General features: G+C 33.8%; 1 protein-coding gene across 5 annotated transcripts in view; it reads left to right on the top strand.

Annotated features, from left to right (window-relative positions):
* Cnksr2 (connector enhancer of kinase suppressor of Ras 2) overlaps nt 1–26,202 on the top strand; it is a 248,221-nt gene that overhangs the window by 179,061 nt on the left and 42,958 nt on the right. For all 5 annotated transcript variants that reach the window (XM_051179229.1, XM_051179227.1, XM_051179228.1 and 2 more), the window contains 4 exons: nt 20,358–20,406; nt 20,725–20,897; nt 23,630–23,703; nt 24,306–24,377. In XM_051179229.1, coding sequence (XP_051035186.1) covers nt 20,358–20,406; nt 20,725–20,897; nt 23,630–23,703; nt 24,306–24,377 — 368 coding nt within the window. The remainder of the gene's footprint in view (nt 1–20,357; nt 20,407–20,724; nt 20,898–23,629; nt 23,704–24,305; nt 24,378–26,202) is intronic.

Raw genomic sequence — 26,202 nt, 5'->3', positions numbered from 1 at the left:
TCTTTAGATGAATAAAGCCATGTTCACTTGGGAAGTTCACCATCTAATGGGGAAGGCAGATCTGTCGTTTTCTGTAGTCACAATATAAAGCAATTATTAAATTATCTAAATTTAATAAGGTTGGTTTGCCTAGAAGCTCTCTTATTTAACTACTTTGTTTCAGGATCCCAGTAAATAAAATAAGAGGACAATTAATATAAGTGCAAAGAAGCAATCTGTGAGCCAACCACTGTTTAGAACTGATTTTACCCAATTTTGACTTTATTCACCTAGAAAATGGCTTCAATATATTATGACTTGTTTCTCCTTAACAAGGTACATACAAGCATTATAAATATCTATTTTAAATATTATTATGTTTCATTCTGTGCTTACTCTGGTTTCTGTGGATGAATTGGTTATTTCAAAACTAAGTGTTTACTATGCCAAACACTGACAAAGTCTCACACATCAGTCAGTCAGTCCTATGAAACATGCCTCTCAGTAGTCTACTTCTGCAGAGCAGTGATTCTAAGTATGGGCTCTCCCCAGCAAAATGTGCTGGTGCTTTGGATTTGACCCAAAAGTGAAAATCCTTGCTTCAATTTTTATGGGCAACTAGTAAATTCAGCCTTACATATGTATGCATCAAATAATAGTTACAAAATGGCAGAAGTGAAATATAACATTATCAGTTATGATTAGGTATTGCTTATTAATAACCTACTCAAAATTATGACCAGGTATTGCTTATTACTAACATACTTGATGTTGTTTTGAATCTTTATAGACACAGCTGAAAAAGACTTATTTATTATATACATTTCTGTAAGGAGTAAGGTTTTCCTTCCACTGCTGGTCTTGTCCCGCCGCCTATTTGGCCAGTTACTTGTTTCTTATCGGCTAGCTCTGTCTTAATTATTAACCCATTTCTGTTAATCTAGCATTTCCACATGGTCTTCTTACCCGGCAATGGGGCCAGCATCTGGTCTCCTCCAACTCTCCATCTTGACTGCTCCTCACCTCTTCCTCTTTCTTCCTTGTCTCCTAGTCCCTCTTATCTCCTTTCCTATTGGCCAACAGTGCTTTATTCATTAACCAGTATGAGAAACATATTTACAGAATGACATCTCCCATCATCTCCTCTTTTCTGTCTAAATAAAAAGAAGAGTTTTAACCTTAACATAGAAAAATATATAACATAACAGTTACCAAGTAAGAATCACAGTTAACAATATTTAGTCCATTAACATTTAGCAAGATTAAAAGAAAGTATTCTATCATCTACCCTATATTTGTGAGTCTAAAGTCCTATATGTAACTTCTCTTTAAACTTAACTAAGGAAAAGTATACCATAACTATCTGTCTTCAACTCCATTAAAGACCACAGAAGGATATATATATATAAACTCTAGAAATGACAGAGACAACTCACTGCCTGGCCAGTCACCCGAAGTTCTTCTGTAATCTTTCATCTTCAGCCCATAGGCCATAGTGTGTCTGGCAGACTCTTCAGCAAAGCAGGGAACTTTAAACTGTCTTCTTGTATTGGCAGTTTGTCAGTCACTTTTCTCTGTGTCCTACAGACTGTCTGGCAGACTCTTCCATGAAGCATGAACTCTGTAGCAATGTCCATCTTGAATCAGCAGTCACTTTTCTGTGGGTCCAAGAATCCATGACAAAGTAACAAAGCACAAGTGTAGGTCATTCTAATTTACATGGTTTTCAGAAGAAAATGTATGCTTATGCATCATTAGAATTTTTTAAACTACTGATTTTTTTAGTTACTATTCTTTCCCTGTGTAAGTTATCAGTATAGTTCACCACCATCAGTTTCAGTTTGCTTAATGTTAATCACTTTATCCTCTGATATGTAGTAATTCATGTTTTACCATAGATGTCTAAGAATGATGCTGTGAATCACTCATATGTAGTAATACCTATAAGATAATACTGAATTTGGTCTAAACAACCTATTTTCCCTTATTAAAAAGAATGGGCATGAAGATCTATGGAACCAAAAGGTCTGTTGATGTGTCTTAGATGTCCATATTCAAAAACAATTGAGATGCACTTTCTTAGGTATAGATATATGTTTAAGTGGGGAAACTAAAAGAAATCCTGGCTATAATTTTTTGAGTATGAAAGTTTTATTGAATCCTAGTCCATGAAGATATCTGAAAGGAAAATGAAAATTCACTTGTATTTTCATAATGTAGGTATTCTAACAGTTGTTTTTGCTTCCATACTAGAAAGGTTAATAGGCTTTTTTTCTTGTTGTTTGTTTTTTGTTTTATGGAGACACAGTATTGAACATGTGGCAGTCCTCTGTCCATTGCCTTCAGAGAATTAGATTACAGGAGAAAATCACCACATACAGTTTTGGTTTTGGTTTTGAATGAGTTAACTATTAATACCCTTATTTCCACATTTTAGGTCATTACAAGCTCATATATATATTTATAATTGAAGTGATTATACTAGAGAATAAATTACTTATGAACTTAAAAGATTTACAAATTCGGCTTTAGATATAGTACAGACATCCATTTTCTTTTTCCTACACATCACAACCCTCTCTCCTCAAAAAAAAAAAAAAAAAAAAAAAAAAAAAATCTGGACTCACCTGCTTGATATGCTGAGAGGTAAGAAGGCCAAGAACCTCCCAGCATAAAGTACATCCTAGTACTAAGTTCTCCATATTTTTTACTTGACTACTATGTAAACTGGCCCTGGTTCTAGAAACCTGTCTTGTAATGTTTTAGTCTGCTTTTATGTAGCTATGATACATTGATCAAAAATAACTTGGGAAGGAGAAGGTTTATTTTAGCCTGCAGGTTATAGTCCATCATCAAAGGAAGCCAAAACAAGAAGTGTTGCAGAGACCATAAAGAATGTTAAGTGAGTGGCTTCCTTTAGCTTGCTCAACTGCTTTCCTTAGTTAACCCAGGCCCTCATTCCTAAGGATAATAAGATTCACAGTGGGCTAGGTCCTCCTACATCAATTAAGAAAATGCCTCATAGATGTGGCCACAGTCCAAATTAACAGAGGCAATTCTTCAGTTGAGGTTTTCTCTTTCTAGGTGGCTAGATTTGTGTAAAGTTGAGAGTTGACTTTATGACACCTAGAAAGCTTAATGGAAAGAAACAAAATATGTCCCAAGAAGCACTTTTCTTTTTAACCAATGGACCAGAAAAGAGGTAGTCCAATAGGACACAAACTCTTTAAACAATGCCTATCTATTGTAAACAATGCCTATCTATTGTAACAGCAAAACAAAAGGAGAAAGAAAACAAAAAGAAATGTCGTGCTTTCTTTTCTCCTCCACCACAGCAAAAAAATCATTTATTTACAAAGAATAAATGACAATATTGCATGTAAATGCACCAAATAATTTAGATCCAAAATAGAAGAATGAAAATAGACTAGAAAGGAGGAGTTCATAAACCTACAATTATAGTTGGGGACTTCAAATCCCTCTCAGTAATTTATGGAATCACTAAACATGTTTTCAAGAATATAAATGTATGGAATGACTATCTGTACATAATTGGATCTGTTACTGTGCTGCATGGTGTTATGTCAACTTGACACATCAGTTACAATGAAAAATATTTTGTCTTACTGAAAGGTTAAAGTTATATAATGCTTATAACTTTTTCATATACTCGTGTATTTTTATTTTTCTGTCAGATTTTATGGTGTGGCTGAAATGCCTTAGTCCATGATGATGACAATATCAATCTGTAAAATAATATGTAAAAGAAATCATACCCTTAAAAAAAATCATCTGAGAGAAGGAAACCTCAATTAAGACAACACCTTCAGAAGATCCAGCTGTATGCAGGCCCACAGGGCATTTTTTAAATTAGTGATTGATGGGAGAGGGCCCAGCTCATTGTGAACGCTGTCATCCCTGGGCTGGTAGTCCTTAGTGCTATAAGAAAGTCAGCTGGGGAGGGAAGGAGGGAGGGATAGGGAACTGGGATCTATATGTAAAGTAAGAAAAAAATTATATATATAAAGAAAGTATGCTGAGCAAATCATCGAGAGCAAGCCAGTAGTAAGCAGCTCTCTTCCGTGGCCTCTATATGAGTTCCTGCCTCCTTGTTTCTGCCCTGGTTGAGATTCTGTCATGCATTCCTTCAGTAATAGTAATATTGAAGTATAAGCCATATAAACCTTTTCTTCCCCAAGTTGTTTTTGGTTGTGGTGTTTCTCACAGTAATCATAACCCTGAACTAAGATGGTACCTGTTCTGTGATATATTCATTTCAAGCACACATTGGACAATCATTAGGACAAGACAGTATGTTGAACCATTAAAAAACTCTAATTTTAAAAGAAAAGAAATAATGCAAAGTATACATTTAAAAAAATAGAAACCAATAACAGAAAGGAAATAAATAAATATGTAACTGCTTGGAACCTAAACAGCATAATTCTGGATAATCCTTAGATTAAAAAGAAAGTCTAAAGAAAATTAAGTGGAATGAAAATGAACAACATATGCTTAGAGGAAAATTTGTAGCTATATATTATTGTATCAGGCCAGGAGTGTTGATGCACACCTTCTATCTCAGCTCTTGGAAGGCAGAAAAGCAAATTTCTATGAATTTGAGGTCAGCGTGGTCTACACTGTGAGTTCCAGGCCAGCCAAGGCTATATTGTTATACCATGTCTCAATTATTTTTCTTATATCATTAAAGGCAAGAAGTATTCATGATTTCAACTCCCACCTCAAGATTAAAATAAGAAACTGGACATAGTGTTGCATGCCTGTAGTCACAACACTTAGGAAGTACAGGCAGTGGGATTACAAGTTCTAGGCAAGCCTGATCTATATACCAAGGTGCTATCTCACCAGAAAAGCAGAAAGAAGACTTAGTAAAGAGGAAGCTCAATGCATCTCTAAATACAGGGAAAAAATGAGGCACTGAAATAGCTTTGAGGTTTTTTTTTTTGTTTGTTTGTTTGTTTTTTTTTTTTTTTTTTTATTGATGAACATCTACCAGGAGTAAGATAGGAAAAAAGAAGACTCAAATCACCAAATTTAGGAATGAAAGTGTGTACATTACTACATGCCTAATTGGCACTAAACAATAGAAAATTCCTAGTTAGAGGAAATTGATCAGTTTCTAAAAAATTACAAAGTTGACTCAAGATCAAGTATATAATCTGAATGGTTCTATAAGTGTTAAATAAATGTAATTATATAAAGATACACACACACACACACACACACACACACACACACACACATATATATATATATATATATATATATAGAGAGAGAGAGAGAGAGAGAGAGAGAGAGAGAGAGAGATTGAAATAAGAACCAAGCCCCAAGTGATGTAAGTGGTTGTAACCCTAGCATTTGTGAAGCTGAGGCAGGAGAACCACAAGTTTAAGGTTAGCTTGGACTATATACTGAGATCCTACATAAAAAAAAAATTATATTGGTTGAGTTTAGGGTAAGCCAATTTCACTATATTGTTTTGTGGGTTTTTTTAAGTGTTGTAAGTATGGTGAAGGTATTTTGATTTAATGTAATTCCTATGAAATTGACTAAATTTCTAAAATGTATTACTCTTTATGATATATAAATGTATTAAATTCTTTCATTTTGTTTTTAAAATAGAGTATTGAATAAACAAAAAGCTTCATTTATATCCTCTAATTTTCAGAGTGATGTCTGCTAACATTATATAAGACAAATTATTGACTTCAGTATTTTCACTTTCACATTTGAACAAATGTGGATCTTATTTTGCTATTTACTGATTAATGACAGTCACGAAGCAAAATGCAAACTCTGGTTTAATCATTAAGAAACCATATAAAGTGGAACACAGAATAATTTATTTTAGGAATTTAATCAATTTAAATTTATTAAACTTAAAACAAATTCCTTGTTGCCCTCAATGGGGCGGGGAACAAATTCTAAATTGGAGACCCTTGACTTGATTACTAAGGTCAATCACTGCAATGCTTTGAAGACATACTTGGCTTTAGTACCTTTGATCACAGAGCTTTTAAAAGCCTCAGTTCCGCTTTTAAAAGCCTCATTTCCTTTTATCTTATAGACCTGTGTTTCTTATCCTTTATAACATCAGGAAACATCCTCAAATTTAATAGACAAGAAGCCATTTTTGTTCTCATAATCACTACCCATATTGCTTCACTACCTTAGTTCATTTAACCAAGCATCTTAAGTTTAATAAAACTAGTAAAATTACCTTGCCTTCAGAACTCTGTGAAAGTCTATTAATTGTAGGACCATAACTTATATAGTACATTCGTTTCTTCTCTAAATTCTTACATAAACAGTCACCTTGATTGTTTCAGTACCCCCTAACTTCACAAAAGTGGTTTGTGACTTTTTGAGAAATTGATCTATGTCCTCTAAGAATTTATTGTTGTTTAATATCAATTATACTCTTTTATTCCCATATCTACAGATTTTTGCGTCTTCTTTCCTTATCATTTAAGCTTAATTATTTGCTATATGTGTCCAAATTTTACATACTTTCCTCTTAATGAACTATATTAAGGCATAATTATTGATGACTGTTACTTTCCAGTTTCTTAAAGATAGTTTTTTAAAGAACAATGTTTCAGAAAACACTGATATGAATACTGGAAACCAAACTCTGGTCTTCTGGAAGGCAAGTGCTCTAAATCTTTCCTTTCCAGCTTTTTTTTTAAACTCTTAATATTAACTCTTACTATATGGTGCAGTGTGAAAGAATAGAAAAATATGGCATATCTCTCAATAAGTTGATTTCAGGTGGTGACTCAAAATTTTTTAAATTTATATCTGATTTTGATCTCTTATTTTCTCTTAAAACATTTCTGTTAAGAAAAAAAAAAAACTCCAGATCAAAAAAAGAAGTAAAGAAAGGAAGAAAGAAAAAACTTCACACAATTGATATATATGGCTGCATTTGTAATAGTTATTTTAGAAATTATGTATAGTGTAAATGGCAGCACATTTCCATAAGTATGAGTTTGACATAAGCACACTTATCCATTAAGGAATTAAGATAAACAAAGTCCATTGACAGAAAATAATTTCATGATGCTAAATTTCATGACAGAAAAGAATTTCATGATGCATTATCATCAGAAAATAAATTTAATCAGGAAAAGCTGTTTGATCTTTTCCAAACAAAGCCATTAAGTCATTAAGAAAAGCTTTTCAATAACTGATTCAGCTATATCATTACTAACAAGAATAACCATACCACAATTCACTTGAGATACTTAGATTCTGTGCATTCTCTACTAGAAGTGACTCATTTTTATTATTCCTCTCTTCTTTTTATATATCATTTCTTTCCCTGCCATTTTATTCCAGGTGTCAAATCTCTTTATGTCCCCTTTTTTCAGTCATTCTCATCACTTTGTCACAAAAGATTGGCAAGCCTACCCTGATTTCTCTGATATCTATATGTTAACAGTTTCTGCCAAACAGAATTATTAAGAGCAATATATGCTGCATTTCTGCTTTGTACCTTTTAAAAACCTTCCTCCTTTGTTTCAAGTACAAAATTAATGTTAATTGTACATATCAGTTAGATGCCCCAAAATAACTGTACCTAATATAGCTGGTGTTAGGTTATTTCCATATATGGTGGAGTTTAAAAGGCGTTTTAGCTTTATGCTATTAAAACAGGTGCATATAAAGCCTAAATCATTGGTAATTAAATTTATGTGGATGACTAATTAATTACCTGCTCTTCAGTTACAGATGACATTCAAATAAAGTTAATAGTCTATGAAATATTCTGAGAGAATCTGATTTATATCTTTGATCTTGTACATAAGAAAATTGAAGTTATTAATACTTGAATGACATGACAAGTCATAGAACTGAAGTAGTAATTACAATATGGATAATTATAAGTCTCCTGGTTCCTTCTAGAATGATGCTCCATTGACACTGTGCATTCCATTTCAAATGAATATCCTAAATTATCACCTCAGATGTGTATTGAAAATAGATTTAAGGGGCTAGGGATAAGAATTGAAGTAGGGAGATAAGATATGATAGGGTCAATTCAAGTGAGAGGGTAGAATAGCTTAAGCCTATATACTAAAGTGAAAGTAGTAAGCAGAATTACACCCTGGATATGTTTTGAAAATAAGTAGACAGGATGTAGTGACGAGTTATCTGTGAAATCCTGTAACTTACAGCCTATGCCACAGTTCCCCACACACTCAGGTGTTATAGTAACTGCTTGATTTGTGCTTTCAACAGGAACCGTGCAAGGATCTGAGTAGTCTGTACTGACCAAAGCAGATGATTTCTGCCTTAATAGTAGTACTACGGGAGGCAAACAAAAAAAAAAAAATCATAAGACACTGAGCGTCAAGTAATTTGAATTACTTTTTAATTAATTAGGAATGGCTTTAGTGAAAAAACTGCATAACAGTGAATGAGCTCCAAGAGGGTTTTCCAGTATAAAGAATTTTTACAAATACAGGATTCCTCCGATCCATGCTTTCCTCATTCTTACATTGATATGGGATTTTCAAACTCCACATTTCACTTAACATTGTTAATAAGTTTGAGATAAAATACGACTACAGTCCCATACCTGTCTACTTTGGCTGAGCTTTATGGCTTTCACACCATAAATTCTGTCTCATTTACAAAACTGAGAGGTTAACCTGACCCTTCATGTTGTGATATTATAAGTGTAAATCATCCTTTCTGAGCTACAGAGCAGTATGACTTTCTAAATAAGTTGATGCATCATAAAATTAGAGATAAGTATTACTGATTTAAATAATCTCCACTAACATGTAATTACCTTTTCTGTTTTGTAGAACCCTTTCTTTCCACATAGCTGTGACCTTGTATCACATGTCAGGAAGCATTCATAGATGAATGCCTTGTGTCATTTTGTGTCATTTTCAGTCTCCTTTAAATGGCTACTGTGAATACAGAATACTTACTTTCGAGACAGTAAGTAGTACATGTGCTAGGAGCACAGAGTTGACAGACACAGGAATGAATTTTACTCTGCCCTTACTCATTTGAGCAATCTATACATTCTACACCACAGTTTTCTCCCTACTCCCAATCCTGTACCTAACACAATAATCCCTGAGTAAATAATTATCATGAACTCATAATGATGGTTTCTATTTTCCAACGGGGGTAATTCTTGTTAGCATGTATAATAACTCCCTTTGTCTATATCCTTCTCCATTCAACTGTAATACATAAAAAGAAAAGTCACCTAAAATGGGATATTGCATAAGATTCAGTCACATTCTTTCTTTCATAAACTGGAAACAGATCATTCTTAATTGACTATCCCTAATCTAAACAGTATGAAGTGATGGAGACTCATTTAAATTGTCATTTTATTCTAATCTGACCCTTCTTTGATTATGTTTCAAAACATGAATTTTGAGTCACTGTGAATACATTTCTAGTTAATAAAAACTCAGGTTCATGAACAGCCAAAAGCTACCTTACCCAACTGAAATGAAGCATCTAGTCTTACTCCCCTCTATTCCAAGTTATTATTTCATGTAGTACATGAGCAAGATTATCACCACCAGCAAAAAAACCAGTTAAGTTCTGTGTTGTTTCTTACAAATAGATTTTTTTATGTAACATTCACTGCTATTAGCACATACTCCACTTCTCATTTACTCTTTTACTGCCAAAATATAATAATTAGATAGTAAGAGATAAAGTGTTTTACTTCCTAAAATGTTTAAGTCTTCAAATAATTTTGTTTATTTGTTTATTTGAAAAATTAAATATGTAGAAGCAGCTGCCATTTATCCCAAGTACTTCAAATTGCTAAGCACCTTCTTTTCTCATGTAGACGAAGGGATGCTATTGGTTTGCCTAGTCACTGAAGAAATCTTGGAACTTTGTAGGAAATTACAGTGAAAGAAAGTTGCTATATTGCAACAAGAGAGTATTTTGATTGCAAATTTTTCCATAAGTGCAGTAATTTGCAACTTGAGAAGAATTTAATAGTAGCTGAGCTTTCAAAATGCAACACAGAAACTGTCATTTTCTTCTACAATTAAAATAAGTGCTTCTGAAATTTTCAGGATAAGAATGACCCAAATTACCACCCCCCCCCCACTTTCTTCATCCAAAAGACGGAAGAATGGAGTTTGAAGAGAACATCTGTGGGCAAATGAAAAACAAATGGTCTTTTCAGGCAAATGTCTGAAAAGGGATCTTTTATAGCCAAACAGAATCCTATTGCATGCATCACCATGGTTAAGAAGAGGATCAACAATACTTTCATAATAGCTTTTTATTTTAGCACATTCTATTTTTTGGATGGAATTACAATTCTAACACATCCATTCATAATTCATCATATAATTATTTGCATAAATATCTCTTGACACAGATTTAATGTACTTTGTGGTCAACCACCTCTTGAATCTAATATGTTAAATGCTCTAAAACAATTTCAGTGCAAATAATGCTAACGAAGACTGGATAAAAAAGAATTTTTTTATCCCCCAAAGGGATGGTCTACTAAAAAACATATATTTCAGGAATATATTACACACGGATTATTGGACATGAGACAACTGGTTTGTTGCCTACCCACCAGCCAATAACTTTTTAGGTTAAAATAATCAGCTAGGTAAGATTATGTCATGGACTCTTTGCTGGTGTTTATCTCAGTAGTTATTAACGCAAAACCTCTAATTCAGTTTCTCTATATTAGGCCCTCTTATGAGCAGAGGATAAAACAGTATATAAAACAGAATTTTTCTTTATGAGAATTCATATTTGGAAGGAAGTCTGCAGTAAGTAAGAAACATAAGCATATTTGATGTTAAATGAGAAGAAGAAAATCAAATGGAATATTGGCTACAAGAAGACTAACACTTTTATTTAAAGAATGCTGAAGTTACTTTAAAAGTAAACATCTGAGGAATTACTTGAAGGAGGTCTAGAGTAAGCTGTGATAGTATCTGGGTAAAGGAACGTTGAGGTAGCCCCAAGAGTAAAGTCTGTAAGATAGACCTGTACTTTGGCTTGATCTGGAATCAGCCACTATGGTAAATTTAAAAGTAATGGTAAAAATAATAGGGAATAGATCGTGTAAGGCCTTCAAGATTATGAAAGAAAATGAATGTGTATTCACAGTGAAAAACCATTAGAGATTATTTATTGCATGTAAGAATCACTGTTTTTTGGGCATTTTAATAGGATCACACTGACTCTTGTACTAAAACTGGAGAGATTAAAAGTAGAAGCAGAGACTATGGTATGGGTACTTTCCAATAATAAAAGTAAGCAAGGATGGTAGCTTAGACAAGAGTAGCAATAGTAGGAGGAAGCTGCAAATATATGTGACAATTAACCTTATACAGTTTGTTGTTTATGTCTTGGCTATAGGCTGTATGAAAAAAAAATATGAACAAAAAAGTGTTAAACTTGATGCCAAGATTTTATACCTGACCTGGTAGGATGGAAAAATAATGAATAGCCATTCACTTGAACATAGAAGACTGAGTAGCACATTTGGCAGGTGACAAATATTATGATATCAGTGTTGTACATATTAAATCAACTGAAATAGACAGTCTATATAGCTCAATCAATAAGTCCTGGTTAAGATATAAATTCAAATGTTGTTAAAGATTGGAGTATGTAGAACAGTCTTGAAAAATTAAAGGGACTTTTATGATGTAAAAGTATTTTTTTTTCATATGCACTGTCAAGCCAGGCTTGAGGGGAACTGGATCTCTTTGTCCCTCTTCCCAGTGTGACCATACTGAATAAATCTCCCTCTTCTACTTTTCACTTTTGGCCTGTTGGGCTCATGTGACTGAGCCTGGCTTCTTGTTGGAGTGCAGGTTATGACCCCTTCATCTGGGCGTAATGGCAACTATGACAAGAAAAAACATACATTTTGAAATGTCTGCTCCCTGCAGCAAGTGGAAACATGGAAGTTTCTAGCAGCTACTGGAGTTTGTTTACTCTAGGGACATTTTCCTATCACTTCACAAGAACTGGCATTGTTTACTGGTGGTTATTTTTCTTTTTTGAGATGATAATATAAATTACATCACTTTTCCCTTCCCCTTTTATTCCCTCTAACCCCCCCATATACTCTTCTGCTCTTTTCAATTCAAGGCCATATAATACATGGATGTATTATATACATACATATTTATAAATGCAATCTGATCATCTGTATAATGTTATGTATTCATATGTTTTCAGGGCTGGCCATTGGTATTGGATAACCAATTGGTGTGCTCTTCCCTGGTGAAGAATATTTCTCCTACTAAGGATTCCTTAGTTCACTGTAGTTCTTTGGGTTGAGGCCTCATGAGTTTTCCCCATACACTTTTGATGTCTGTTGTTTTTTTATCTTTATTTGATGAAGTTGAAGAGTGAGTATCTACACTCTGTTTTGGTTTCTTAAGAAAGTTTGATCCTTAGTAATTCTCCCCAGTTGATACACCTTGAGTTTTGTTTTTCAGTTTGCTTTTGCGTTCTTGAGTAATTTGGGGTTCTTTTGAACCTTTTGGGGCATCTTTGTCTTTTGAAGTTCTTCTGTTGAGCTCTTTGGGCTATTATTTCTTGATTTGTTTATTTATGTGTATGAGTGTTTTGCTGTATGTATAAATGTACAGTGTGTGCATGCCTAGTACCCTTGGAAGTCAAAAGAGAGTGTCATACTCCGTGAAACTGTAGGTATGAATGGTTGTGGGCCCCCATGTGAGTGATGTAAACCAGACCCAGGCTCTCCACAAGTATAACAAATATTCTTAACCACTGAGCCATGTCTCCAGTCCCAAAGGCTATTATAGTGAAGTAGAGAAACACAGTAACCACTGTGAAAGAGAGCTCTTGGGGGCATTAGAGTTGAGGAAAGAGACAGCTTTCTGATGTTGCTGCAGTCAAACTCTTTGGGAGAGGCTTGCTTAGGACTCCTTTGTCTTGGGTTTCCTTTTTCTCTTCAGAGACCTGTGTATTTTAATCCTCCTCATAGGAATTTCTCAGCTCTAGGAGGGACCTTGGATTAATTTCTTCAAGCAGTGAGTCCTATCTTTCTAGAGTTTCCAGACTCTTAAAGGGACAAGCCTATATTCTAATAATGATCTCATTTGTTGGCCAGGCCTAGTTGATTTGGAAATAATTTTTTGTTTGTTTGTTTTGTTTTATTTTTTAAACAAATTTAGGAATCTGTTGAACAGTTTGTCCTGTCTTCCACATGACAGGAACATTCGATGATTCTTATTGAGCCACTGGGTTCTGTTGAATCATTTGAGATAGAGAAACAAGGGTATTGATCACTACTGTGATTTATGTAACTATAAATATATTCCTTACTACCTTGGTACACTATAAAGAGAGCTGTAGCTGCTAGTCTTTTATAAATGTGGGATGATTTCTATAATAATAATGGGGCAAAAATAAAAACAGTCTCTGTACCTGGAACTTCTGAAATTAGCTAAGAAACTTCTGGACAGTTCTTATTATTTCCTTTGTATGGTGATAATTTTGATTATCATGCCTTTTTTAAAATGTATGTGAAAATGTTTGTAATTTGGGAACTATTAAGTGCAAATAATTCTGTGCCTGTTTTTGAAGCTAATTAAAATGCAAGGCTTTAGATACAATTTGAATTTGAGGCAAAAAAGAATTGGTTTTACTAGACTTTGCCTCTAGCAGGTTTATCTCAAATACCAATTAGTGTACTTTTGATGCTAATTTTAGAAACTGACCGGTGAAAATTTGATTCCAAGATTTAGGAGAGATAACCTAAAGATAATTAAAAAATACTATTTCATTTAATCTTAGAACACATCTAAACATGACTCAAAAGGAAGCTTGAAGGCTTGAAGTTAGAGAAAGACAAAGTGTGCAGCCTCGGGAATAGAAGTCTGTACAAAGCCAGTGAAGGAATGGGCTCCCCAGCAGGTGAATAAGAATGCCCACTGTCCAGATTTTGATGATCCCCTGTAGAAGTCCTCACCCTCGCTGGGGAGCAGAAGAGGGAATGGGAGGTCAGTGGGGGGCAAAGGAGGGAGAGGGAGCCAGGATTGATATGTAAAATAAGATTATTTCTAATTTAAACTTTAAAAAGTGAAAAGAAGCAAGAATGTCCATTGTCAGGATAGCCATGGTTGGGATTTTCTTAGTATCTGAAGAAGAGGTAGAAAGAGGGAAAAAGTAAAGATAGTTTTAAATTGGATGTCACACAGTCACGCATGCTTAGCAGCAAAGATCTGTAGATAACTGCATTGAACATGGGAGTGGGTAGAGGGCTGCTATCTTTGGGATAGACTGGAGTATCATGTCTCTACCTAGGACCAGTGATAAAACTCAGTCAAGGGAAAGTACCTTTTCCCTTAATGCGCTTTGAGCTAACTCTGACACCTCCTCTTTCCGTCCTTTCATGTAGTATTTGTGTTTTTGAGAAAGAACAACTGGAGAGCTGCCTTTATTTGTCTTTGTTGCCTAAGAAAATATGAGATAGCATCCAAAGATGAGTGTGAAGGACAGGTCCATATTTATTGACCTCCAAGCCTTCTAATGGCTATCTCCTATCCTGTTTAACAGTTTGATATAAATGTATGCTGCAAACAAATTAAGCTATAACATTCTTCTCAAAAAGGGGCAATGTTGGAGTTAACAGTTCATTGAATTATTAACCTTGATATTCATGTTTGTAGATAGAATCATCTTAGGATATATGTGGTGTACTATGTAACTTTAGCAGGTGAAACATGATGAAAATGACATTAATCATTTTTGTTTATGTAAGGTTTTATGGAAGTAGAATGGTTTATTAGGAGCTAAAGATGGCTCGATAGTTAAGAGTACTGTCTGTTCTTCCAGTTCCAGGGGATCCAACACCCACTTCTAGCCTCTGTGGGTACTGTACGTAGATGGTATGCAGAAATAATTGCAGACAAAATTTACCAATACACATAAAATAAAAATAAATATTTTTGAAATAATACAGTAATTATAGCTATGCATATGTTGTATTGAAAAGGAAACAGAAAATACTACTTACTGGGACCATCAAAAACTTTAGTGCAAATGTTCTACAGATAGATTATGATAGAGCTTTGAAGAGAACTAGCTTTCAGGATGCTTTAAAAGGGAATGAATTTTTGGTGACCAATAAACATTATAAGTTTATGGGTCTTTTATTGTTGTTTTTTAATATATATTTATTGGTTTTTTTCTTATTTTACATATCGATCCCAGTTCTCCCCCCCATACTCCCCAACTCCCTTCCTATCCTACCCCACACACACACTCCACAGGGAGGATGATGCCTTCCAGGAGGGATCATCAAAATTTGTCAAGTTATTTGGAGTAGGGACTAGAACCTCCCTCCTGCCTCTTGGTTAAGGGAGTATCCCTCCTTGGGGAATGTGCTCCCAAAGTCCTTTCGTACACCAGGGATACATCCTGGTTCCACTGTCAGAGGTCCCTTAGACTGCTCAGGCCTTCTGGCTGAGACCAATGTTCAGGGAGTCTGAGTCAGTCCCATGCTAGATTCCCAGCTATCAGTCTGGGGGGCCCATTAGCTCCTCCTTGTTCAGGTCAGCTGTCTCTGTGGGTTTCTGTAGCCTGGTCTTGACCCCTTTTCTTATCACTCCTCCCTCTATGCACCTTGATTCCAGGAGTTCAGCTCAGTGTTTAGCTGTGGGTGTCTGCTTCTGTTTCCATCAGCTACTAGATGAGGGCTCTTATGCTTGTGTTTTAAACTGAGTCATATACACACCTCCTCTCCCATACAATGCTTTCAGTTTCATTCTGCCTTAAACATGTAGCAATAAAACAAGCAGAGAGATGGCCATAGTAATATATACACAAACACACAGACACACACACACACACAAAAAAAAACAGAAATGGAAAAGTTCTCTGGTAATTGGGCACTAAAGCTATGTATCTAGTAGGAAATAGAGATGACCATAGGTTTTGTAATGAGAACCTGAAAACAAAGTGACCTTAGCAGTGTCTGGAAAACTAATAATTGACTCTCTGGTTGAAACTAGAAAGTCAAAGAGAAGTAGATTCACATCTGAGATTTTGTTTTGCTAAAGATACAACCATTGACCAAAGAGAATTCCTGGTGTTAATAGGATACAAAACATACCTTTACTCAGAAAAATGGGCCAAGCCTCCTATACTGAACTATATGAATGAAACAGTATGCAATGTCATCAAAAAAAAAAAAAAGTCCTGGTTAGTTTCTGAAAGGACCCAAGGAATAGAGACAGGAGACAGCAAAAGTCCTAGCAAAAAAAGAAAGAACTTTCTACTCAGTCTAAATTCTGGTGTCTAAAATAATGTTTAAGAAAGAGCAGTGAACTGAACAATCAGGTGATATGTTATACATTGGATTAAATATGGCATAATTACAAAAGTACTTAAATTTCAAAACACAAAATTCAAAGACAAATGCTGTTTTAGAGTCAATACCAACAGTTTATCCCCAAAATGTAAAGATTTAGTGAAATAAGTATAACAGATTAGATAAAGTTTAGATTGTATATGTTCAGAAAGAGAACTAAATAGGAAGGAAAAGAGTAGAATTAATTTACTTAAAGGACAGTGCCAAATAATGAAAGGGAAAATGTGAAATACACATACTTGATGAATTGACACATGCCAACCTTCATCTAGAGAAAAGGGTAAAGACAAAATTTAAACAAATAATAACTGAAATTATTCAAAATGAAAGAAATAATACAACCTAATGAATGCTAAATAAGATTAGGATAAATTATATTTTAGACACTTAATGAAAGTATAGAATATAAATAATGAAGAGAAAAATGTCTTAAAAGCTAGCAAAAGTCTAAGCACAGATTGTGATAGAGTAGAAATAGATGTCTTTTTTAAATTTCACTTTACAGTCCATCCCCCATCATCCTCCCAGACCACTTCCATCCACTCCTCCCACTATGTGAGGGCTCCCAGGAGGAGTCAACAAAGTCTAGCACTTTAAGTTCGGCAAGACCAAGCCCCTCTCCCCTGCAATAAGGTATCCCAACATAGGGAATGGGTTCCAACAAGCTAGCTCATGCACCAAGGATAGATCCTGATCCTACTGTCAGGGGCCCCTCAGATAGTCCAAGCTTCCCAACTGTCTCTCCCACATGCAGAGGGCCTATGGAGACTCCCAAGGCTGTCTGTCTAGAGTTCATGGGTTTCCACAAGCTTGGTTCAGCTGTCTCTGTAGATTTCTCCATCGTAACCTTGACCTCCCTTTCTGACTGGATTCCTGAAGTTTGGCCTGGTGCTTGGTTGTGGATCTCTGTGTCTGGTTCCATCAATTACTGGATGAGGGCTATATGATGATAGTTGGGGAATTCAGCAATGTGATTACAGGGGAAGACCAGTTCATGTATCCTCTCCACTATTACTAGAAATTTCAGCTGGGGTCATCCTTGTGGATTCTTGGGAATTTCCCTAGCACCAGGTTCTTCCCTAACCCTGTAGAGTGGTTCCCTCTATCAAGATAACTCTTTCATTGTCTTAATAATCTGTCCCCATCCCCATCATCCCATTCCTTCATATTTCTCATCCCCATCCCCTCATCTTTACTGCCCACCTCAACCAAAGTTTACCCAGGAGATGTGAGTAGATATAGATGTCATAAGAACAGCAATGAATGCCAAAACATAAAATGTTCCCATTCCCAAGGTTGAGCTAATCATGGTGACTCATACCTAAAATACCAGCAGTGGGGGTGCTAAGACTAAAGGATCTAGAGTTTGAAGCCAGCCTGAGATACCTACTGAGACCCTTTAAAAAATTATTTTTAAATTGTTCATTATTTTAAATTGAAGATACTATGCCCAGCCAAACTGTTATTCAAAGGTAATTTTATAATTTTGAGCATAAAAATAGAATTTAATACTCACAGTTATGCAAGAGCCTATAAGAGATATTTATTTTTGCATGAATTTTTGAATAATTGACTTAAAGCAATTAATCCTTTCATTTTAGAAAATATAAAGGCCATTTGAAAAATAAGGAATGATCTCTGTTTAAAATGTTCCTCATATTTAAATATTCATAAAACATCTGATATTTTCCTTGTTGAATATGGATGAATTTTTTATTGCATACCTGGGAGTTCTTAATTTTCAACCACATAGGACTCTGAAAACATGATATTTATTAAAATATTGCATATTTATAGGGAAAAACAAGATTATCTTGTTGAAAGAAGACCTGGAGAACTATTTTTTTTGTAAGTTTTTAAAAGACCTTGAGACTCTAAGGAATATTATACATAAAGCATAGGAGGCCTCAGGCATAGCTTAGTAATAGGAAATTTTCAAGTATGCATGAGGCTCTCTAAATAAACTAAAGAAAGAAGTATAAAAGATACAACATTAAATAACCCAATTCTTTTTTCCACTCTTTTTAAAATTTAATTTAGAAACAAACTTACACATCAATCCCAGTTCTCTCTCCTTCCCATCCTTTCATGCCTTCCACCAACCCTCCATCTCACCCTCATCCCCTCCTCCATGTATGTGGGCTGCGAGAGTAGCCCTCCATGGGGAATGGGTTCCCAAAGTCCATATGTTCACTAGGGGTAAATACTTGTTCTACTGTTAGAGGTCCCATAGACTGCCCAGACCTCCTAACTGGCACCAACATTCAGAGGGCTTGGTTTGGTTCAATGCTGATTCCCCAGCTTTATGCCTGGGGTCCATGTGCTCTCTCTAGGTCAGTCAGCTGGTTCTGTGGAAATAACCCAATTCTTACCAGCTGAAATTAATATTGATAGCTTCTTAAAAAACAGACATCATCCCTTCTTTGTCATGTTTCAGAGTAATGAGTTAGGAACTATAATGATTTCTTGTGGGAACACAAAACACAGAAACTGAATGAATAATTTCATAGAAACAATATATGGAAAATAATCATAGGTATATTAAGTATACTTAAATATACTTAAACACACTAGCCTGAATTACCAATATGCATAATGAGTTTTGTCTTTTATGCTGTCCCTCAAAAAGTAATTGTGAATTTCTAGAGCCATGATTCTTACAAAGGTTACTGTGTGAGTGTGTCTGTATATATGTGTGCATGCGTGTGTGTGTGTGTGTACATATATATATATACATTTTTATGTGTACATATATGCATGCAACACAAACAGACATTAATGGTGCTTTGAGATTTGGGTCATTATATTTCTGTTTTACACTGTATTATCAAAAGATTATCTGATTCTTTATATCTGATGCCCATCCTTATGTACTAGATATTTATAAATCATGCACACAACAAAAATTATGTAAATATATTATTTTAGGAGCAAATATATTATTGATATGAATTTTATATAGTCAAAATGTATTTGACCCTTAATCATTTGTGTAGGAAAAGAAAAATCTGTTATTCGCAAGTACATTCACTTCAAAGAAGGACTGTGACAATCTCTGTTCTCTCTTCCTTAGCTAATCATAATTAAGCTTATTATAGTAGTGAGCAATTTATATGACTATATCACTGAAGTAGAGCCAGTAAAGTTATTAATTAGGAGCTAAGTGAATCAATACAGCTCTGGGTTTTATTGCAAACATAGTAAACTATTATATAGGTACTTAGAATTAAGTTGTTTAGCTAGTTATAAATAGATGCAAAAAATAGTACAAAGGAACGTAGGTAGGACAAATATAAGCACAATTGGTTGGTATGGTCAATGATTTAGATGACAATATTATTTTCAGTGATAAGACAGTTTTATTGGACTTTATAATCCACAAATATTAAAGGCAGTGTCTAGGAGATATTCAAAATACCGGACATATAGTTGTAAGAGTTGGTGGTTGAGGAGTGGGAAGGTCCCTATGAAAGAATCAGAGATGAGAAGCTGGGGTGCTGATACCATTGACAAGAAGATTAGTCACCAGTAATACTGATAATAGTAGGTATGAGATTAAAATATGTATCAAAGTGCTTATAGATTTAGAGACTTAAGGGAGACCGAAATGAAAAAGACACATTTGCCTTCTGGTTTGTCAGATTATGTGAGTGTCAGATGAGATACTGTGTTAGAAACCACAGTGAGTCTCTCAGAGGGAGCAGTTATGGGGGAGACAACATTTACTTTCACCAATGTGTTTAGCCTGGAATCTGTCAACAAAATGAGGATACTGATAGGCCTTCTCCTGCCTCAATGATGATGAGAAAGTTAAGTAATCTGATTATATTAATTTATTTTAAAATATCAATGAGGTGAGGTACTTCTCTAACCTGGCTTTAGAGTCATCATTCAGCTTATGAGAGTTCTGTGTAGCCCCATGGTTCTCTGGATCACACTCTGCATGTAAGGTAATAGTCTTCCCTATCTTTAATTTCAGACATTTCAGCAGTCCTCTCTGCAGCACAAATCAAAGAAGAAAAACAAAGGTAATAAAAGAAAATGAACCCTTAACTTCCTCCTTTGTACTGTGCTAATCACCAGCAGTTCTCTCATTGCCTTGAAGCCAGTGTGTTTCACATCACTTACCATGCAGATACCTTTAATAACATATGGCCTCAAAGACACTTGAGATAAGAATTATGTATTTCCAATTATACTGTCATCTATATGGAAAGAAGGTCATCAAAGATCTCCCCATTTTCTGTAATAACACAATTAGAAAATGATAATTTTAAGATTATGGACTAATCTTTTGTCTTTATGCACTTTCCAAAATTAAGACTATTACTACTCACTATCTTTAGGAGCTATCGCAGGCAAAAGCAAAAGACGAATTTCTTGCAAGGATCTTGGCCGTGGTGACTGTGAGGGATGGCTTTGGAAAAAGAAAGATGCAAAGAGCTATTTTTCACAGAAATGGAAGAAATACTGGTTTGTCCTAAAGGATGCATCCCTATACTGGTATATTAATGAAGAGGTAAGGCAGAGCACATTTGTATTCTCATTGTTTCATTATCTGTACCAAAGAGTGCCGACATTTGAGCCATTTGATTTTAATTCGTATCATCCTCAAGCCAATTCAGGATCCATATTCAGTATTCTGGAAGAACAGTTGCTCTATTTTTCTAATGTAGCAACATATCTGAAGCACAGTTGAAATATAGTGAAATTCTCTGTATCTAACGATACCAAGCAACTAATGTAGTAACTTAACTAAAAATGGAGATTTTTAAAACCCCTTGCTCAAAGTTTTATAGGGTTTTTCTGTTTCTGTTTGGAAGGGGGAACTATGTAGCAACTTAAGTAAGTATTGTTTCAATCTATTTCAGTTTCTCCTGAAAAAAAAATGAACAAGTACACTAATTTTGTAATTAAGTATCCATTACATTTGGCCAACTTGAAGGTATTTTAATGTATTTTAATTGTTCTTATGACTTTCTAGGGTTTTTTTTTTTTGGTATATCATATTTGTATCTCGGCTAAGCATCACCATCAATTTTGTATCTCAATAAATATGCCAAAGTCAGTTTTATTCATTGGAATTGCCTTGACATTGCTTTGACTTGTTTGCTGTACCTCTCTACTACTTCAATTTATTATAATGTGTGTATGTGTATAATGTGTGTGTTATTTTTATACAAATAGGGCCCTAAAATATTAATCAATTTTATTTGAATAGTGATTCCTTCAAGTTACCATAATTATTAGATCTTTGATTATAACATACAATATCTAGGGAATGTTTTGTTCCCTAAACAAGCTATTATGCTGCTGTCTTTTACCATGGGGCAAGAGTAGACACACAGTTACACTACTTGAGCGACCATGCTTAGTTCTTCATCTGCTTTCTTAGAGATGAATGAATAAACAATGTCTGACAAAGTGCTAAATGTTCAAGTAATGTTCATCAATAGAAGACTTATTAGGAAGATCTTAATAATTTCCAATATACTTATGTGAAAATACTTTTTGCTTTAGTATTTTGTGACAATCATATAATGAAATAAAATCTGCTTGCATTATGTCTTGTTTTCTATAATAAACAAATATATATTTTATTTGATAAATATACTAAATTCATATGTTAATCAAGTAGTATCAAAATAAACTATCTGTTTCTCTTTATTGTGATTTACTTATAGATAAGTCTATGAGTAAATCTATAGGACAATCTGTATATACTAAATTATATTTTATCTTTCAAACTAGAAGGGATAAAATTCTTTTGTCCATTTTATTAAATAGTGCCTATATTTCAGTCATTGGCAAGTTATTATTACTATTATTCATTTAAAGTATAAATAAGTAATGTTGTAGTACATATTTTCAGATTATTTTGCAGGAAATAGGGTATTTTATGTTGCATCATTAAGATGAGATAATATTCCAAAATATTTCAGATTGTAAATTAAGGCTGTCAAATGTAACATAAGATAGAAGTCAATGGTAAAAATATTTAAAACAAAATTTAGTACTGCTTCTGTATATAACATACAATTTTCAGTTGCTCAAATTTTTTACTTTAGTACAGTTCATTAATAACAGAAATAAAGCAAATGCAAGAGAGAGAGCGAGAGAGCTGAGAGTAGCATTTTTCTTCAGAATATTGGGAGGGAGCATAATCTTGCTTATCTTACTTAAATTTGATATATAAGGAGTTATGAACTTGTTTAGCAAATTAAACAAAATTACGGAATTGTAAAAGTATATGAAGCTTTCTCATAACTAGGACAAGGAACACAATGACTGAAAAGTGTAACCACCAAATCACATTACAGTTGATTTAATTTGAGGCAAATATAGTATTTTGGATAATTCTCCTACCTTATTTTATTAAATAGTATTAAGGAAAGGAGGACTTATGAATTTTATTAAATTTTTCAGATGAAAAATGGTGTGTGTGTGATGTATCTGAAACCACATATTTGAAAATCAAGTTGACCTATTTAATTTCTAAACTACTACATACAGAAAATAATAGCTATATAGAAAAAAATCATTGAAATTTGATTAGCAAATTGCTATAAATTAAAAATCTGAATGGGTAAACAAGTCTGTATTTTATATCAAATATTAAAATGATAGAAAATGGGGCTGCGATATTATTTAGCATTTGGGAGCATTTATTCTGTTTCTAGCACCTATATGGTGGCTCACAGCCATCTAATACTCCAGCTCCTGGGGATCCAGTGCCCTCATCTGACCTCTGTCAGACAACAGGCATGCACATGATACTCTTACATGCATTCTGATGAAACAGTCATACACATAAATCACTCCTTAATTTTGTACTAAAAATGTACAGCTATTTTGTATATTTTGCCTGAAATCTTTTTCCCTTTTACTTTGTTGTTGTTGTTTATGTTCTAAAGATCAAGCCCAAAGCTCAGTACCTCCTCCACAAATGAGAACTCTACCACTGAAATACTTCAGCCTCCAAATTTTTTATAAAATATGTTTTACTTTGAAAGTTATTTTTCTATACTCAATTTAATATAAAAATAATGTGTGTGTCTTAATTTGTAAAAATTCTGTTTTCAAAATATTTCTTTAATGTATGGATATGTTGAATTAATGAAATGTAAGTGGAATTATGAATTAAATGAGTAGCACATTTATTACTCTGAATATCTAAGTCATACTTACATGGTTTAATTAGCTTCAGACCTCCTTGGTATGATACACTAAACAAAAATGTTGTTTCTTTAGGATGAAAAAGCAGAAGGATTCATCAGTCTGCCTGAATTTAAAATTGATAGAGCCAGTGAATGCCGCAAAAAATAGTAAGTTAATTTTACTTGGAGAAAGGGGGAATTTCTAGATTTTAAGTTATAGTTTCTTTATCTGGTGCTTCAAAATTTAAATTATAAGAAAGTAGTTTTGAGAACATAGTATGAAATTTTACTTATTTCTGTCATGATAGAAGCATTATATATGTGAAATAAGGTTAGACATTGCATTAATTTCATTCATAAATATTATTTAGTTTGAGCCACCAAGATGTCTCATGATTACATGCAAGCCTGATGACCCAAATTCAATCCTAGAATCCATGGTTAGAGGGAACCAGTTCTCAAAAGTTTTTCTTTGGCATGTGCACATACATAAAAACAGCTCTGGCTGTTCTAGAACTCTGTAGACCAGGTTGGCCTTGAACTCATAGAGAACTGCCTGCCTCTGCCTCCCAAGTGCTGGGATTAAAGGTATATGCCACTACACAGGTTCCAAATTAGAATTTCATTTAAAATTTTTCAGACAATATATTTTGATCACATTATTTTGCCTGTCTCAACTCTAACACAAAATTTTAAAAGTATTTGATTTAAAATCTTTTTTTTTCATTTTGTAAGAAGTAAATTTAATTCATTTTTTGTTGTATTCACAGTGCATTCAAAGCCTGCCATCCTAAAATCAAAAGCTTTTATTTTGCTGCTGAACATCTTGATGACATGAACAGGTAAAGTATTATTTACATCTCAAATTACTTAATTAGGCCTTGTGTTCAATAATCTTTAAAGACTCTTCATTGTAGATTCTGTATGAATTAAAATTTGAGTAGTCCAGCTATAGGTACATATGATCATACTTAATTTTACAAAAATAAATCATTATTTAAATTTCAAATGCACAGAATACAATTCATATTTAAATAATAATAAAGAATAACATTTTAAAACTTCAGCTTTTGTTGACTGTCAATTTTACCACAGAACTACCATAACAAATATAAATCCAAAATATTACCACAAAGGGGTCTGGTTTTAGATGTTAAATTATAAGAGTATTCTGAACATGTATTTCTAGATGCTCTAAAAGGCACATAAAACCTGACTTACTCAGGTTCTAAGTATATTTGATAGAATATCCATTTTAATAATTTAGGTCTACTATCTAATATAGTAGTCATTCCTATCACCTTCATCTGTCACTGTTCAGGATTATATAGCAAAGTGGTTTGATGGCTCTGTTTATTTGGTGGCTAAAGGAAAACCTACATAGTTTCCTCTTTGTATCCCACATTGTTCCACATTACAAGTTTAACCATTTTAAGTTACTTTTCTTTCTTTAATTTTCCCTTTCTATTTAAAAAAATATAGAAACTGGATATAAAAATGAAAATATCCTCCCTTTTACAATTGCAAAAGCTAATGTATATTGCATATAATTTCCCACATAGGAGGAGTGGCCCTTTAGACAAGACTGAACCCTAGATTACAACTTATTTTAGCTATGTAATTTATGCAAGAAACTTAGCCTTTCTGTACTGAAGGAATGACCCTTTTATATACAAATGAGAAAAAATAGCCTTAGTAGGTATTTTTAATGCTACCTAAGTCTTCAATATTAATAAGTATTAGTGAGTATATACTTTTGTTCTCTAAGCTCATTTCCTTTTCTTTAGATGCCTCTAAAATGATATCTGAATATTTTAAGCACAAAGGTTGTGCTGCTTTATAATTTTATCCCTAGTATTTACTTTCAATAGGCAATTTAAAGAAGTACTTGGTGTTTTTAGATATAATTATTTTATTTTTTATAAATCTTTATTTAAATTAAAAATAAGCTTTTTTTACATGCCAATCCCAATTACCTTTCCATCCCCTCCTCCCCTGCCCCTACCAACCCCCATCTCATCTGCTTTTTGCTCCCCAGGGAGGGAGAGGCCTTCCGTGGGGGATCATCAGAGTCTGTCACATCATTTGGGACAAGGCCTACCCCCCCCCCAGTGTATCTAGGCTGAGAGTATCGCTCCATGGGGAATGGGCTGGCTCAGCTGTTAGAGGCTAGGCTCACAACCAAAGAAACATAAAAAAAAAAAAAAAAAACTGTTAATGGGATAAAATAGTCCATGCTAAAATCATTTACACATTAGTAGTAATATGGAAAGGTACCCATATACAGCTTTGTTTGGTCACCTGATTATTATACATTAGCAAGATAATGTAGGTATTGATTTATTCCATATGTATTCTTTGAAAATATGCCTAATTAAAGAAATGATATTTTTAAATGACCATAACTATATTTTATAGTGCTTTATCTGATTATTTTATGACTTTAAAGGGCATTATTTTTGTATTAAATTATAACATAGTACAGAATAATATATATTTGTACTCTAGGTTTTAAAAAATATGTAATGCCAGTAGTAACAGGACCTAGTAATTAGGGTATAAAGGTATTCATTAAATTGAGTTTTCCCATAAAAATTGTATACACAGATATGTGCCTCTCTCTCTCTCTCTCTCTCTCTCTCTCTCTCTCTCTCTCTGTGTGTGTGT

The sequence above is a fragment of the Phodopus roborovskii genome, unplaced genomic scaffold, assembly GCF_943737965.1.
Source record: "Phodopus roborovskii unplaced genomic scaffold, PHOROB, whole genome shotgun sequence".
Taxonomy (NCBI): domain Eukaryota; kingdom Metazoa; phylum Chordata; class Mammalia; order Rodentia; family Cricetidae; genus Phodopus; species Phodopus roborovskii.
The sequence above is the reverse complement of the archived record's forward strand: the minus strand, read 5'-3'. Positions and strand labels throughout refer to the sequence as shown.